This window comes from Neltuma alba, unplaced genomic scaffold (genome assembly GCF_004799145.2).
Source record: "Neltuma alba isolate B1F8T4 unplaced genomic scaffold, ASM479914v2 tig00013018_pilon, whole genome shotgun sequence".
Lineage (NCBI taxonomy): Eukaryota > Viridiplantae > Streptophyta > Magnoliopsida > Fabales > Fabaceae > Neltuma > Neltuma alba.
The window spans coordinates 99,940-116,023 of record NW_021637365.1 but is presented as its reverse complement, the minus strand read 5'-3'; the positions used below and the strand labels follow the sequence as shown (position 1 = coordinate 116,023).

General features: G+C 33.0%; 1 protein-coding gene across 1 annotated transcript; it reads left to right on the top strand.

Moving 5' to 3' along the window:
- The first annotated feature begins 12,281 nt into the window (after window positions 1-12,281).
- On the top strand, window positions 12,282-15,159 carry LOC114733585 (trimethylguanosine synthase-like). The gene is made up of 6 exons (XM_028921059.1): window positions 12,282-12,723; window positions 12,849-13,092; window positions 13,758-13,893; window positions 14,005-14,096; window positions 14,743-14,866; window positions 14,983-15,159. The coding sequence occupies exons 1-6, from the start codon at window positions 12,525-12,527 to the stop codon at window positions 15,076-15,078; spliced, it is 891 nt and encodes a 296-aa protein (XP_028776892.1). The 5' UTR covers window positions 12,282-12,524; the 3' UTR covers window positions 15,079-15,159.
- Window positions 15,160-16,084: the final 925 nt, after the last annotated feature.

Sequence of the window (16,084 nt, the reverse complement as noted above, 5' to 3'; positions counted from 1 at the left end):
ATAGAAGGGGGAAATAAATAAATATAATTAGCTTATTCAAGGGAAAATTAAAAAAATACCTTTAGAACTTTGAAATTTCAAATCAGGAATGGATGCAAAATTGTGTTGCTATTTACTTTTCAAAAGTGTCAGTTGCTATTAAAATATAGTAAACAATACTGATTTGAAATTTAAAATTCAAAGATCTATTTTGAGATTCAATATTTCAATGTGAAGGTGAAATAGCCACATTGGCTAACGGGAAGTAAACAATTGTTTTTGATAAAATGCAAAACATTTTTATTATCATCAATAACAAACTTTTTCTATAAGGTTTTTGTACTTGGATAAAAAACCTAAACCATTTTACTATTAGAGTAAGGGCGAAAAAAGGCCAGGTCAGGCCAGGCTTGTTTTATAGCAAATTAGCCTGAGTTTGGCTTGTGCCTATTACAGGCTTATCTTTCAGCCTAATCTTGGCTTGTATAAAAGTCCAGCCTTATTAAAAAACCTGTATTTTAAAATTTTCAAATTATATAGTAAAAAATACACATACTAATGAAAAAGCAAAATATACATATTACAAAATAATTGTTTTTCAGTGTAGTCTTTTATTTAAATTTTAATACCGTAGGTATTATTTTAAATCGTAATATGGTCAATAAATGTATTATTGAAAATATTTATAGTTGTATGTTAAAATTTGGAACAAGACTACAACTAAATGCAAAACAAAAATTAAAATTAAGATAAATTAATAGGAAGAAAAATTAATTTTACAATGAATAAAAGGGCATCATAATTTGATTAACATAAGTTAGTTAATTTATCACTTCTTCCCCTTCATTTTAACTATCCTCTTAGAACAAAACTTTTCGTTGCTATTTTATCTATATTTTTAAAGTTTAAAGGGAAAAGGACAGAAAAATGGCATGTTAACTTAGGAATGACCAGAACGTTCGCTCAACTTGCAAAATCCCATTTTGGTCATATGAGACCAAATTGGCATTATCTTATGAAATGAAAAGACCAAACTGCCCCTCATTTATTTATTGTTTTTAAAATACCAAATGCTCCTACTGGCCGGCCGGTCGCCGGAGTCGACAATTGGTCACCTGAGCTCCAGCGATCATAAATAATTTTTTTGAAAATTTTTACAACTTCAATATAACGGTTAATAATTTTGTAACGCTATTAACAACTTCAGCATAGCAATTAACAATAGGTTTTCTGGGAAATTCAACAAGCTCTGGCGGCCGGAAACAATTTTTTTAAAAATTTTTACAACTTCAATATAACAATTAACAACTTTTGTAACGCTATAAACAACTTCAGTATAGCAGTTAATAACAGGTTTCTGAGAAACTCAACAAGCTTTGGTGGCCGAAAACAATTTGTTTGAAAATTTTTACAACTTCAGTATAACGGTTAACAACTTTTGTAACGCTATTAACAACTTCAGTATAGCAGTTAACAAAAATTTTCTGAGAAATTCAACAAGTTTCGGTGGCCAGAAACAATTTGTTTGAAAATTTTTACAACTTCAGTATAACGGTTAACAACTCTTGTAACGCTATTAACAACTTCAGTATAGCATTTAACAACAAGTTTTTCAGAAAATTCAACAATGGTACCAGCGGCCGGAAACAATTTTTTTTGAAAATTTTTACACTTCAATATAACGGTTAATAACTTTTGTAACGCTATTTGTAAAACCCTTAACCTTAAACACATTATAACTCATCATAAAATCACTACTATGGTAAAAAGCAAATCTGTTAAATGAACTACCATAGTAGGAAGAAATTTGCCTAATTTTGAATTCACATTTAAACCGTTGCATGCAACTGAAATCATTCATTTACATCTACTAGGCCTCCGAGCCTCCGGCCCGGGTAACAAAACACATCACATCAGCCCATCTAAAAGATTCCCAACAAAATAATCCAGAGTTTCATAAGACACTATCAATGGCCTCCGGCCAACCAAAATAAGGAGATACAATCTCTCCAGTTTACAACAAGGCCGGGTAACAAATATTTCAAAAGCAGTCCTAAATGTGGCAATATATACTAGCCATACATATACAAATGTTAGAGGCCTAAAGCTAACCAAGCTCAAGCCTCTGCGTCTCTTCTTGATGGCCCACGCCCGGAACCTTCACCTGAAAACATTTTAAACCACGGGGTGAGACAAAGTCCCAGTAACCAGCCTTTCCAATACTAGGTACTACTAAATAGGTGCTCGTGAGGTGTCAAGTGGGGTAGTTCACAAATAATATGATAACAAGATAGCCACAAGCCCACAACAAGTTATGCAAGTGCAATGATGCAATCCCAACCACCAAATCCCTCACTTTGGGGGATTTTCAGGAGCCGAAACCAACCTATCCCTCACTATGGGGGACGTAAGGAGCCATAAAAGGCCTATCCCTCACTCTGGGGGACGTAGGGAGCCAAAAGGCCTATCCCTCACTATGGGGGACGTACTAAGCCAACCATCATGCATTAATGGAGGCCTTACCATGTGGTAGTAACTATCAAAAACTCTCACAATTCCCAAATCATGCATCATGCTCAAATCATAATCATATAGTAATTGAACATCTCATAAGTAACTTCATTTAGTGGCATATTCCTTCACAATTTCAAGATTTCAGTCATCATCAATCAAAACCCCCAAGACGGTTTCCCTTTTTATATACAACATATAGTTTGAACACAATTACTACTTGGAGCACAAAACACAAATCTACTCACAATACCACAGAAGCAAGTACTAAGGATTGGAAAGTGGTTACCTCTCGCCTGAGCAAGGAACAACAAACCAACGATGTGGCCCCGTGCACCACCAAGACTCACAATCGGTCTACACAAGCACACAAACACACAACCATCATATATTAGCTTTCACACTAATAATGTGGCCAAAACAACATTTGGGGATACAAAATTCTTATCTCCCATCAAAACTCTACCCAACTCAAAGGGTATAACTATCAAGGCAACACTCCAAAGTCATAGCAATCCATTAAAAACCTTAATTCCTTTCCAAACATCAATTAAAATTCATAATCTCAAGGACCCACTATAGGAATTCTACACCCAAACATCTATTTGAGCAATTAAGGTTCCAACAAATCTAAACCGATTAAACATCCAATTTAACCCTCCTTAACATAATCCAATTCACAAAACTCAAAATCAACCTCCCATTGTCATCCTCAATCCCAATCACCTATCTCCATAAACCCTAACTCCAAAATTCAAGATTCTTTAAATCCAAGGAAACTACACCGATTAAATACTTAAACTAACCCAATGCAATCAATTAAACTCAAAACAATCGGTCAAAAACCTCAATTTCATCACAACTTAGAAAATCCTAGGGTTCCACCAAAAATCCTCAGAAACTCCAAGAAATTCCAAGAAAGAAAGAAGATTAGAGGTTAAAATCACTTACTTGAGGTAATGGATCCTTAGAAATGCCTTTCCCAAGCCTCAACAATGAAACCCTAGCAGAGCTCCTCTCTCCTCCTTCAGATTTTCTAATTTTCGCACAACTGAACCCTCCAGCAACTATATAGAATCGGGACCTTTCGCCACGGCGAACTCCAATCTTCGCCGCGGCGAACTAATCCCGAGAGGGATTACTCGCCTGAAAACCTGACTTCGCCGCGGCGAAAGCTTCCCGAGAGGAAACTCTCGCTCGCCCAGAAAAACTTCGCCGCGGCATACCCTTACCTTCGCCGCGGCGAAACCTTCCCGAAAGGAAAGCCTCGCTCACCTGAACAACTTCGCCGCGGCGTCCCCAAGACTTCGCCGTCGCCAAACCTGCCCGAAACACAAAACCTACCTGGAACCCCCGGTGCGCCGCGGTGAACATACCCTGAGAGGGGTACGTTCACCTATTCCTCTAACAAACCTCAAATTCAACCCAAACACCAAGATCAAGATTAAATTGCTAATCTATCCTCAAAATCAACCAAAAGAGGCTATTAAAACCCGGTAAAAACTTAGGATGTTACACTATTAGCAACTTCAGTATAGCAGTTAACAACAGGTTTTCTGAGAAACTCAACAAGCTCCGGTGGTCGGAAACAATTTGTTTGAAAATTTTTACAACTTCAGTATAACGGTTAACAACACTTGTGACACTATTAACAACTTCAGTATAGCAGTTAACAACAGATTTTCTGAGAAATTCAACAAATTTCGGTGGCCGAAAACAATTTGTTTGAAAATTTTTTAGAACTTCAGTATAACGGTTAACAGCTCTTGTGACGCTATTAACAACTTCAGTATAGCAATTAACAACAGGTTTTTCAGAAAATTCAACAATTGTCCGGCGACCGAAAACAATTTTTTTGAAAATTTTTACAACTTTCGTATAACAGTTAACAACTTTTGTAACGCTATTAACAATTTCAGTATAACAGTTAACAACAGGTTTTCAGTAAAAATGCTACTTTTTGAATTTTTTGAAAAATTTGTTGTTAACTGCTATACTGAGATTGTTAATAACATTACAAAAGTTGTTAACTATTATACTGAAGTTGTAAAAATTTTTCAAAAAAAAAAGTAGTTGGTAAAGTTGTAAAAATGCTATTTTTTAAATTTTTAAGAAAAGATGTTGTTAATAGCATTACAAAAGTTGTTAACCGTTATACGGAAGTTGTAAAAATTTTCAAAAAAAATTGTTTCCAACTGCTGGTACCAATTGTTGAATTTTCTGAAAAACCTGTTGTTAATCGCTATACTGAAGTTGTTATTAGCGTCACAAGAGTTGTTAACCGTTATACTGAAGTTGTAAAAATTTTCAAACAAATTGTTTCCGGCCACCGAAACTTGTTGAATTTCTCAGAAAATCTGTTGTTAACTGCTATACTGAAGTTGTTAATAGCGTCACAAAAGTTGTTAACCGTTATACTGAAATTGTAAAAATTTTCAAACAAATTGTTTCTGGCCACCGGAGCTTGTTGAGTTTCTCAAAAAACCTGTTGTTAACTGCTATACTGAAGTTGTTAATAGCGTCACAAAAGTTGTTAACCGTTATACTGAAGTTGTAAAAATTTTCAAACAAATTGTTTCCGGCCACCAAACTTGTTGAATTTCGCAGAAAAGCTGTTGTTTAACTGCTATACTAAAGTTGTTAATAGCGTCACAAAAGTTGTTAACCGTTATACTGAAGTTGTAAAAATTTTCAAACAAATTGTTTTCTGGCCACCGGAGCTTCTTGAGTTTCTCAGAAAACCTGTTATTAACTGCTATACTGAAGTTGTTAATAGTGTTACAAAAGTTGTTAACTGTTATACTGAAGTTGTAAAAATTTTCAAACAAATTGTTTCTGGCCACCGGAGCTTCTTGAGTTTCTCAGAAAACCTGTTGTTAACTGTTATACTAAAGTTGTTAATAACGTTACAAAAGTTGTTAACCGTTATACTGAGGTTGTAAAAATTTTCAAAAAAATTATTTATGACCGCCGGAGCTCCGGTGACCAATTGTCGACTCCGGCGACCGGCCGGCCAGTAGGAGCATTTGGTATTTTAAAAACAATAAATAAATGAGGGGCAGTTTGGTCTTTTCATTTCATAAGATAATGCCAATTTGGTCTCATATGACCAAAATGGGATTTTGCAAGTTGAGCGGACATTCTGGTCATTCCTAAGTTAACATGCCATTTTTCTGTCTTTTTTCCCCAAGTTTAAAGATCTCATTATTTATTGACATTATTATTTAAAATTATTTTCTTATTTTCACTTGTTAACTAAGCTTCAAAATCTAAAGAAGGATTAAATAATATAAAAAAATAAATTAAAAGAGCACATTAAAAATATTAACATTAACTAATTTTCTCAAATTATTATAATTATAAATTTATAACAAGTCCAAACCGGCCTAACAAGCTTCTTAAGAATCCTAGGGCTAATCTATTAAGCTAAACAAGCATTCAAACAGGCCTAGACCTATTTCTTTTTTAAAACATGCCACGCCAAAACAGGCCAAAATAAGGTTGGGCCACAAGCTATTGACAGGCCGTCTACTACTACCTCCGGTCCTAATTATAAGAGCTAGTTGACTAATTTGAAGAGATTAAGGAAGTAAGTTGAGTTAGTTATTGTCATAAATATGTGTTGTTTTTCCTAAATATCATTGCTAATCAAGTGTATTGACTAGAACTCTTATTATTAGAAGGGCTACTTTGAAAAAAAAAAGTATAAATATGAGAGATAAAGTGGATTGGGGTCTTATATTTAGGACCAAAATAAAATCAAACAGGGTCTTATATTAAAAATCAAAGGTAATACCTATTTTCACTCCTGTCTTTGAAGGATCAAAATTTATGGCGTGAAACTCAAGACCGAATTATATTAACCATTAGTTAAAGACTATAAATATGTGAAAAAATGCATAATTTATTTTTCTAAAATACTTTTATTTATAGAGTGAGTCGGAGAGAGAAAAAGTGGAAAAAAGAAAGAATGATAGAAAAGAATAAGCTAATAAAATGATCCCCATCACGTCTACAGTTGAGTTTATCTCAACATATTGCGTGCTGGATAATGCTTTTAAAGTTTGATAATCCATCTAGTTGATTTTATAATTATGTAAATTAAGAGATTGGTTAAATTGATATAATTTTTTGTCCTTTAAGTTTACCGTCATTTTGATATTGATCCCTTAAATTTTAAATCATAGGTTTTAGTCCCTTAAATTTCTTTCTATTTTAAAATATTCATCTTTATAATTCAATAAAAACCTGTATTTTGCTCTAGAAGAACTGAAACCTATTTAAAATTATAAAGACTGAGACCAAAATTCATGCAAACTTGAAGAACCAAAGATTATACTATAAATATGTAAAACAAATATAACTTATTTTTTCAAAACATTCCTATTTGTGAAGAGTGAGTCGGGGAGAAAATAATTGAAAAAAGATACAAGGAAGAATGGTGGAAAACGATAAGCCAATAAAATGATCCTTACCACGTCCATTAAAAATAAAAGGAAGAAAACAAATCTTAACAAGCATATAAATAAATTAGATTATTTGCAAATATGTATTTAAATGTGTACAATTAAAATCATTGTATATTTTCTCAAATATTTCAAAATATAAGCACCACGTGAACATGCATGTTTCATTGATGTGCTTACCCCATCTTACAGCACTTAAAACATTTCATTTTGCTCACTTGAACATTATTTGTTATATTTTAGAGTTTAAATATGTACTATAATAATGAAAACCTAACTAAAAAAATATTCACGCTTCCAAGCCTAGCATGAGCGCGATTTGGGAATAGGTCTAGCCCGTTTTTTACTTTGCGCCTAAGGTTGGACAAGACATTAGATTAATTCCTTATCCAACTAACTAAACTGGCTAGTTAGATCTAATTTTTCAAACATTACTTTCATATCAAATACACGGCAATTATGATTAGGCAAAGTGAAAAAGACTCGGTAGCATTTAAAATAGAAGGGTCGTTATAGATAGGAAAAAATTATGTTTAAAAGAACTACTTATTTGAACCCAATAATGCTAAAATCTAAACTAGTTGATAGTGTGAAATACCAAATAACTGTAAACATCTCCAATAGGAGATCAATTTAGAAAGTGGTAGGTATTGCTGCTGCTACAATTTTAAACAAAATGTAAACTTACAAAGTGGTATCCAACTAATTAAACCCCTAATCCCGCAAAGCAGAGGATACATGAAATCTAAAATGTTAAACAACCTTTAACTGTTTCAGCCACTGGGTATACAGAGGACATGGGTCAGGTTTTCCTTGTGCCATGGCCTTCTGAGAGGGAGAATAAAACCAACCATTGGTCCGTTTGAAATGTAAATACAACAAACAAATTAGTGACTTGACAATGTGATTTCAAAAATTTTCTATTAAGTTCTCATCTTTTACCTCCTTAACTGCAGTAGAAAATAAAGTATTCCCAATGAGAAGTCAACAAAAAACCTAACCATATACTCCTCTGGTCCTATTTATAGGGCAGAGAGAGAAGATATTTTTTGGTCCTATTTATACACACAAAGAGAAATATTTTGTGTGGATGTACAATTTTTTGTATGTCTGTGAGTAGATGTTTCTGTCAGGGCCTGCACAATTAGATAACCTCTCCTCGAATCTTGGCTCTAAGATCCATTAGGATCTCTTATCAAAATTATTTGAAGTCAATGTCCCTCACACATTTCATGCCTGATGTAGAGACCGTTGCAGTTTTAGGTGCCCTCTATCGGCTGTTGTCATTCATACGGTTCTGTTTGGAGAATTCCTACATAGAAAAAATAATCATGACTATAAATTATTACAAAGTAAACCTAGTAACTTCAAGTGGTATCAAAACGTGATTTAGGTATTACCAATTCATGAATCCTTAGCCTAGTTTAAGAGGGATCTGGATTTGAGTTGTTCATCTACAATAAATACAACTCAAGTTTCGGACATGCTCACTTGACTTCATAGAGGAAAATATTTGCTTTTGACTTCAAATGGTATCAGAATGTGATTTAGATATTACCAATTCATCGTAGTCTAATTCGAGGAAGGATTTGGATTTTAGTTGTTTATCTCCAATGGATATAACTCAAGCCCTGGACATGCTCACTTGACTTTATGGAAGAAAATATTTTCTTTTGCACCTCTGTACAAATCTCTTACTAAATGTTTAAAAGAATCTCCGTTCACACTAACTGTCGAATCTTTACTCTAAGGTCCATTAATTCATGAAGCCGTAGTCTAATTCGAGGAAGGATTTGGATTTAGTTGTTTATCTCCAATGGATATAACTCAAGCCCTGGACATGCTCACTTGACTTTATGGAAGAAGAAAATATTTTCTTTTGCACCTCTGTACAAATCTCTTACTAAATGTTTAAAAGAATCTCCGTTCACACTAACTGTCGAATCTTTACTCTAAGGTCCATTAGGATCTCTTCTTGAAACTGCCCAAAGTCAATGTCTCTCAAACCTTTCATGCCTGTTGCAGAGGCTATTATGGCCTTATGTGTTCTCTAATAGCTGCTACCATGTATATCATTATATTTGGAGAGTTCCTACGTAGAAAAAAATAATCATGACTATAAATTGTTATAAAATTAAAGTATTATAAATAATTACTTGTAGGTTTTCAAATTGTTGGGCAAGGTAATCATACATATTCTAACATATTTTAGCCAGTTGAACCTCAATTTGTTTGTTTACTTCTTTTATAAATTCGACCAGTTATATATGGCTTTCTTATTTTGATACCATCATGTTGAGTTTGTAGTTTTTCTTCTTCATCCTTGTGAAATTATAGATACTATATATTTCTAAAGAAAATAAAAATATCTCAAAATTCTCCAACCTTCCCATGAGCAATCCACTCTCTTTCTCCCAACTATTGTCCTTAGTCACATAATTTAAAACAAAAGTTAGATTATTATAATTTAAAACAAATATACCTTTAGCTCAAGAGTTTTTCTAAACTCAACCATTTTTTTTCAATCATCCTTTGGTATGCCTTTAGGGACATCATCAATGATGTACTCAATAGGCCTCTTTCCATTATAATCTCAAAATCAAATTTTTAGAGCTTATGCAAAAAAATAGCATTTGATAAAAAAATATATATTACCTCTATTCCTTAATATAAAAGCGAGTTGAGATTATATTTGGTCCTAAATATAAGATTTTAATATACTTTATCCCCATATTTATAGTTTTTTCTCTAAAATATTTCTATTGATGGTAAGTGGTTACCACCAAGGTACTAAAAACTAAACCGGTAGAGGCACTGGTTCAAGGGCTAGCGGGTTAGACCAGAGTCAACTTAGAATCAAACCGATGATAATTAAAATAATATAATTTAATTATAAAAATATAATATTTGATCTTTGAATAAATCTCCAAATTACAAAATATTCTGATGTATATGAATTTTTCTCTCCATTATTTTTTTTTCTTTGTTCTCTGTCTTAGGACCCAATCTTTCCTCCTATTTTCTTAATTATTTTCCACTTTACTCTTTCTTTCTCACATGTGTTCACTTACCTCCCTCCTCTCCTCACACATCATGTCTCAAGTTAGTGTTGTCCTTTCATTTACATTTCCTTCACATACATCACAGCCGGCTTGGAGGCAGATTTCTTGTAAACTTCCTCCTTCTCTCTTTTTTGAGAGTGTCCATGGCTTCTCCACGCCTATCTGGTGAGTTTGTAGTGAAAAGTGGCAGGAAGATCTTGCTATAATGAACTAAAAAGAATGATCGCAAGGAGACTGTCATAGCAGCAACAAGGTTTAGACTTAAGAGCAAAAGAACCCGACGCCGGTCTGTGTCCTTTTTTTTTTTTGAAATAAAGTTTTTGAAAGCATGGGAACTGGGGAGCTTTCAAACAACTCGGTAACTCACTCAGACCAACGGGTTGCGTGAGTTAATCCCAGTTTATTCCGAGTTTAGCCAAGTCACGCCGGTTCATTTTGTCACCGATTTTGTCAATCACCTAGACCGGACAGGTGATTGGTTTGCGAACCAGCCGGTTCGGTCCGGGTTTTCATTCCTTAGTTAACACTAAAAATAATTCAAATATACATGATTAAAAAGTATAGTTTAGAAAAGTCAATACACATTTATTACAATTAACCAATTTAACTAATTTCCTTGATATTGTCAAATTAGTTATTTAGTTCTTATATTCTGTATCAAAAGTAGTGTATTACTAAGTTTCAGTTTTTTCGTCCAAAAAAAAAACCTTTGTATGACTAAATCAAACCTACAAAGTCAAAAAACCATAACAACATGTAGACAATATACAAATCAATTCATTCTTATCCTAGCTTCTTCAGTTAAAACTCTATTTTCAAAAATTGTTGTAAGGAAAGAGGTGATGGGAATAAAAGACAAGCATCAATCAAGTTAGTTATCTAAGAATACAAATTATTAAGTGATTCCTGATGAAATTTCTTTGCGAAAGAATGTTTTCAATCAAGATATCACATCTCCAATCAAAAATCATGACACAGGCTTTTAATTGCCATATTAAAAAAAAATCACATTTTTTAAAGCTTGCCAGAAAGCTTCCTCGTTGTCATTGCTTCTGCCATAAGAAATTATGCTGCCTTGCATTTTCTTACAAAATCATCGAGCAACCAGCCAGCCAAAAGAATCTCTTACCATAAAGCTGATAGTAACTTCACTTGATCTTTCTACAAAAGCACAATTTAAATTAATTTTAAAATAATTATTAAGAGAATGGCGTCTTTCTTTCTTGTTAAGTTTCATATTGGTTTACGATGGATTCCACTTGTTAGCTTCCAAAAAATTTATGCGATTAGCATTGGCAAGGACAACTTGAGAATCCAAATGTTTTTTTTTTTTAATTGTATACCCAACTACATTTAGCTTTTCAAATATGCTAAATTAAAGTAGTTTGTATTGCTCTCTAATATTCTTCCAGATTAGAATTAACCAGTCATCCTTCACCAATTAGTAAGTGATCGAATCATTATTTTATTCATAACAAGAGTGAATTGATTACCGAACCAGACATACTAGTGAAAATATTCGACACCATTGAAAGATATTCGTGTGAAAAGAATCTAGAGAAAAAGATATGAACGGTAAAAAAAAAAAGAAAGAAAGAAAAAAAGCAATGGAGCAGAATTCTTCTCGTGCATATTGGTTTAAAAGTGCGGAAATTTTTTTGACGTGGGCCTTTGTTTATGCTTTTATATGCCTCCCCTTTTTTTTTTTTTGCTCAGATATATTATGTGTGGCTTCACTTATTAAATATTACTCTTCTAATCCTAAATATAAAATCTATTTATAGTGTAAAATATATTATAAAATAGGTTCTATATATTTAAGACCGAAGGAATATATTGTATCTATATAAACACTACAAAGTATATCTTTCAAATTCAAACAATTCTTTGTTTGATTTGAGGAAAATGAAAGTTTTATTTTGTACAAATTTACTTTAAAAATTTTAAATCTTAGCTGTTTTTTTTCCTACTGTTAGCAAATTAAAGTTGACCGTTAAAATGTTGACTATAACCGTTAAATTTTTTTTACCATCATCGAATGATAAAAGGATTAATGTGCATTTTTCATGTTCTCTTCCCCCCCCCCCCGGTTTTTTTTTTATGGTCAATTTCTTTTTTCCTTTTCCTTTTGGCTCTTGTAACTCCATCCTTGCCTGATGCTTTTGGCGCCACCACCACGCGCCGGAATCAGATTTCCACCACCCCAGACTTCATCTTTGATTGAAACATTCAGGGTTACTTGAAATTCACATTCACATTCACATTCATGTAAATTATAAGCACAAGCAACAATGACAAAACAATCTATTTCTCTGGGTATAAATAATTAAGAACCCCAGTCAGTTCAGTGATCCACCACGATTCATCTTTGCTTCTCCCATTCCTTCCCTCCCTCTCTCCCTCTCTCTCTCTCCGAGGCTTACCCTTAACCCAAATAGTCAGCGCTGTCCTTTACGCATCTCTTTTCTTTTTGGTTTGCTTCAAATTTTGCAAACACTTTCTGATTATGTGTAGGGTCTGCAGATGTCTCCCAGTATTATTGCTGGGTTTCAGGAGAGCAGTTGCTCTGTGCATTTTGCCTTTGTGGGCAAGCAGAAAAGCTCTGACAGAAGACGGAGGAGACACTAGACAGGTCTCGAAGAATACTACAGAAACTTCAAACCCAAGAACTACAGAAACTTCAAACCCAAGAAAACCAAAACAAGGTAAGGAAAATTTCACATTCTGGCCTTTGAAATTTGTTCATTTTCAAGAAAAGAAGGAGGAGGAGGAGAAGCTTTGAGGATCTTGCAGAACAGTACCAATGCATAAATCTTTTTTTCCCCCTCAGTTAAGGGTTTTAGAAATCCTGAGGCTTCGAAGGAAGGAATTAGTCGACTTACCAAGAAATATTGGCGCCAGCGATACAGACTATTCTCGAAATATGACCAAGGTATCAAAATGGACGAAGAAGGTTGGTTCTCTGTGACACCCGAAGAAATTGCCATTAGACATGCTGGGAGGTGTACGGGTCATGAGGTTGTGATTGATGCCTTCTCTGGAGTTGGAGGAAATGCTATTCAGTTTGCCAGAAAGTAACTTTCTTCTGCTTTTATAGGTCTTATTTGTTATTTCTGCCTAGTTTCAGTAATTGCCTGCATATTCTGAACCTTGACATATACTTCATAAATTACTACTCCTTCCAGTCGATAGTTATGTGCATGTTAGACTTGTATTCCTTGCACTGCCTAACTCCATAGAGTGCTCAAGAGCAGTTATAAAATTAAATTGTGTTACTTCTTATATTTTTATTTTACATATAATCAATTTTACTGTCCATAATACACTGCATTTGAGCACTTGACAAATTATGGCACTGCAGAGAATCTAAATCCGTATTTTCTCATCATATATGAAGCGAGCTGAAAATGTTGTATGGTAATTTTATGCTAAAAATGCAATGCAAGAACTCTGTCAGTGAACAACCTAAATTCAGCATTTTTAATATTGACTTTGGTTGCCTTCGTTTAGGTACAGAGGTATATTTTGTCAGGATAGCTTGTCTTTGTTTTTGCAGTTTGCACTTTTTAGGGTAATCGATTTGGAATCAGTGCAAAAATTAGTTACTATCTCAAAGCTTCATTTCTATGCTTTTGCTTTGGAACCTTGCAGGAACTAGACAATATGTACACACACACACACACAAACATGTTATTATATCTTCGTTCTTATAGTTTGTCTGTTATATCCAATTTTTCAGGGGTTGTCATGTTATTGCCATAGACATAGATCCTGCAAAAGTTGCACTGGCAATGAATAATGCAAAAGTATATGGAGTTGAGGAATATATTGATTTCATTGTTGGAGATTTTTTTGCGCTTGCTCCATCGTTGAAGGCAAAATTTTACTGTCACTGTCTTTTTTCTTTTTTTTTTTTTCCCCTGAGAACCATGCCCCTGTTCAACAACTGAGGGCTGTTTATTGCTTTTATGATTTCATTCCGCCAGGGAGATATAGTGTTCCTTTCACCACCATGGGGCGGTCCTTCTTATAAAGACGTCCAAACATTCACACTTGAGTTGCTTAAGCCAGTTGATGGGTATGTCATGCTGCTTGCTTGCTTTTGAATGAGATTAGCTTTTCAATTTCTACTTGCATCAATATGTTACTGGCATTTAGTTTTGTGGCCATACAGTATGTTAGTGTCGTAAGTTTACTCTTGATCTCTCTAGTTTCATGAAGGTTATATTTGGTTCCCCTGGTTTAAAATTAGCCAATGTTGTCATCTTATTTGTTTGAAATAAGTTAGTGTTCTCCCTGTATGTCTTAATTCATAAAATTTAATGATAGTAAATTGTTGACTTGTACAGTATTTTTTATATGATATTACCTCTGGTTCTTAATATAATTAAGAACTAGTTGACTAATTTGAGTAAATTAAGAAAACTGTTAAAGTTAGTTATTTGTGATAAATAGATGTTGTCTTTCCTAAAATATCCTTACTAGTCAAATGTATTCGTCAGAACTACCATTATTATAAAAATTACCTTCGAAAAAAATAAATAAATTTAAGAAACAAAATATATTGAAATTTTATATTTATGATCAAAATAAAAATCAAACGAACTTTTATATTAAAAACCAAAAGTATTATCATAATTCATGTAACCGATCTAATGTAATGAGATAAGATTTGTTGTTATTGTTGTTACATTGAACCGGGAAAATGTTAATCTCTTGTGCAGTTATACCTTGTTTAAAGTTGCTCAAGCTATAACTCCTAATATCATTATGTTTCTACCTCGGAACATTAACCTAGAACAAGTTGCAGAGTTGTGTAGGCTGTCTTCTCCTCCTTTGGAGCTTGAGGTAAAATCTCTGCAATATGTTTTTCATTCTAGAATTATGTTTCCATTTACAATTTTACCCCACAGAGAGAGAGAGAGAGAGAGAGATTAGAAAGGTGAATGGTTTCAAATTTGCAGGTTGAACTCAATCATGTACAGAACTATCTTAAGGGTGTGACTCTGTACTTTGGTAGTACGGTAGCTGCTCCTCCCAGATTTTCTATCAGAATGTAAAGTGCTTCCATATGAAGATTGTAATTACTTAATTACAGGCGTTAATCTCTCTTAAATGTAAAACTGTCTCCCATATTTATACATTGGTTATGACTCGAACCTCAAGTATTTACTCAACTGACTGGAGCTTCTGCCATTCACGCGAACTTGAATTAATAGAATGATTCTTCTATTTAATTTTAAAATAAGTTTCAGCATGAGTCTACTGTTAAAGACTTGCTGATGGATTGATTGTTCTTGTATTTTAATTCAAATTTTAATTTTTTTAATTTAAGAATTTAGCATTACAACATGATATCTAAAATGATTTTCAATATTTTTATATGCATGAATTAAATTTATTTTATCATCTACATTTTATCCCTTTTATTTTTATAAATACATTTTATCCTTTTTTATCTTTATAAATATTACATGTTCTGAATATGAACGGAAAATATGATTAATTATATCACTGAAACCTTAATAAAAAAAATCTATAAAACTAACCGTAAGGGTTAAATTTATTAAATGTTTCATTGAATTATATAGACTTAGTTTTAAATTTTAAACTATGACATTAAATGGAAAATTAAATACAATTATGAAAAATAATTTCTCCAAATTTTCTCAGTTTTGTATTTTGACATCTAAATATCAGGTTTTCAGAGCTTGTGCGGAAAACATTTGATAAAAAAAATATATCACTAAGTTTCAATGTCTTTTTCGGTCAACAAAAGTTTTATACTACAAAATCAAGTCTTTTTCAGAAATTTCTGTTTAGTAGCTTTAACAAAAGAGGTGGTAGGCATAAAAACACAATCAAAATCAAATTAGCCTCTCTAGGAATTCAAATTACTCTTCGGGTTCTAAATATAAAATCTTTTTTATAATATAAATTATACTACAAAAAAAGTTTTATATTTAGGATCGGATGAGTATTAAGTAGCTCTTGATGAGATTTCTTTCCAAAAGAATACTTCCAACAAAAAATCACGGCACAGGTTTTTAATTATCATATTCAGAA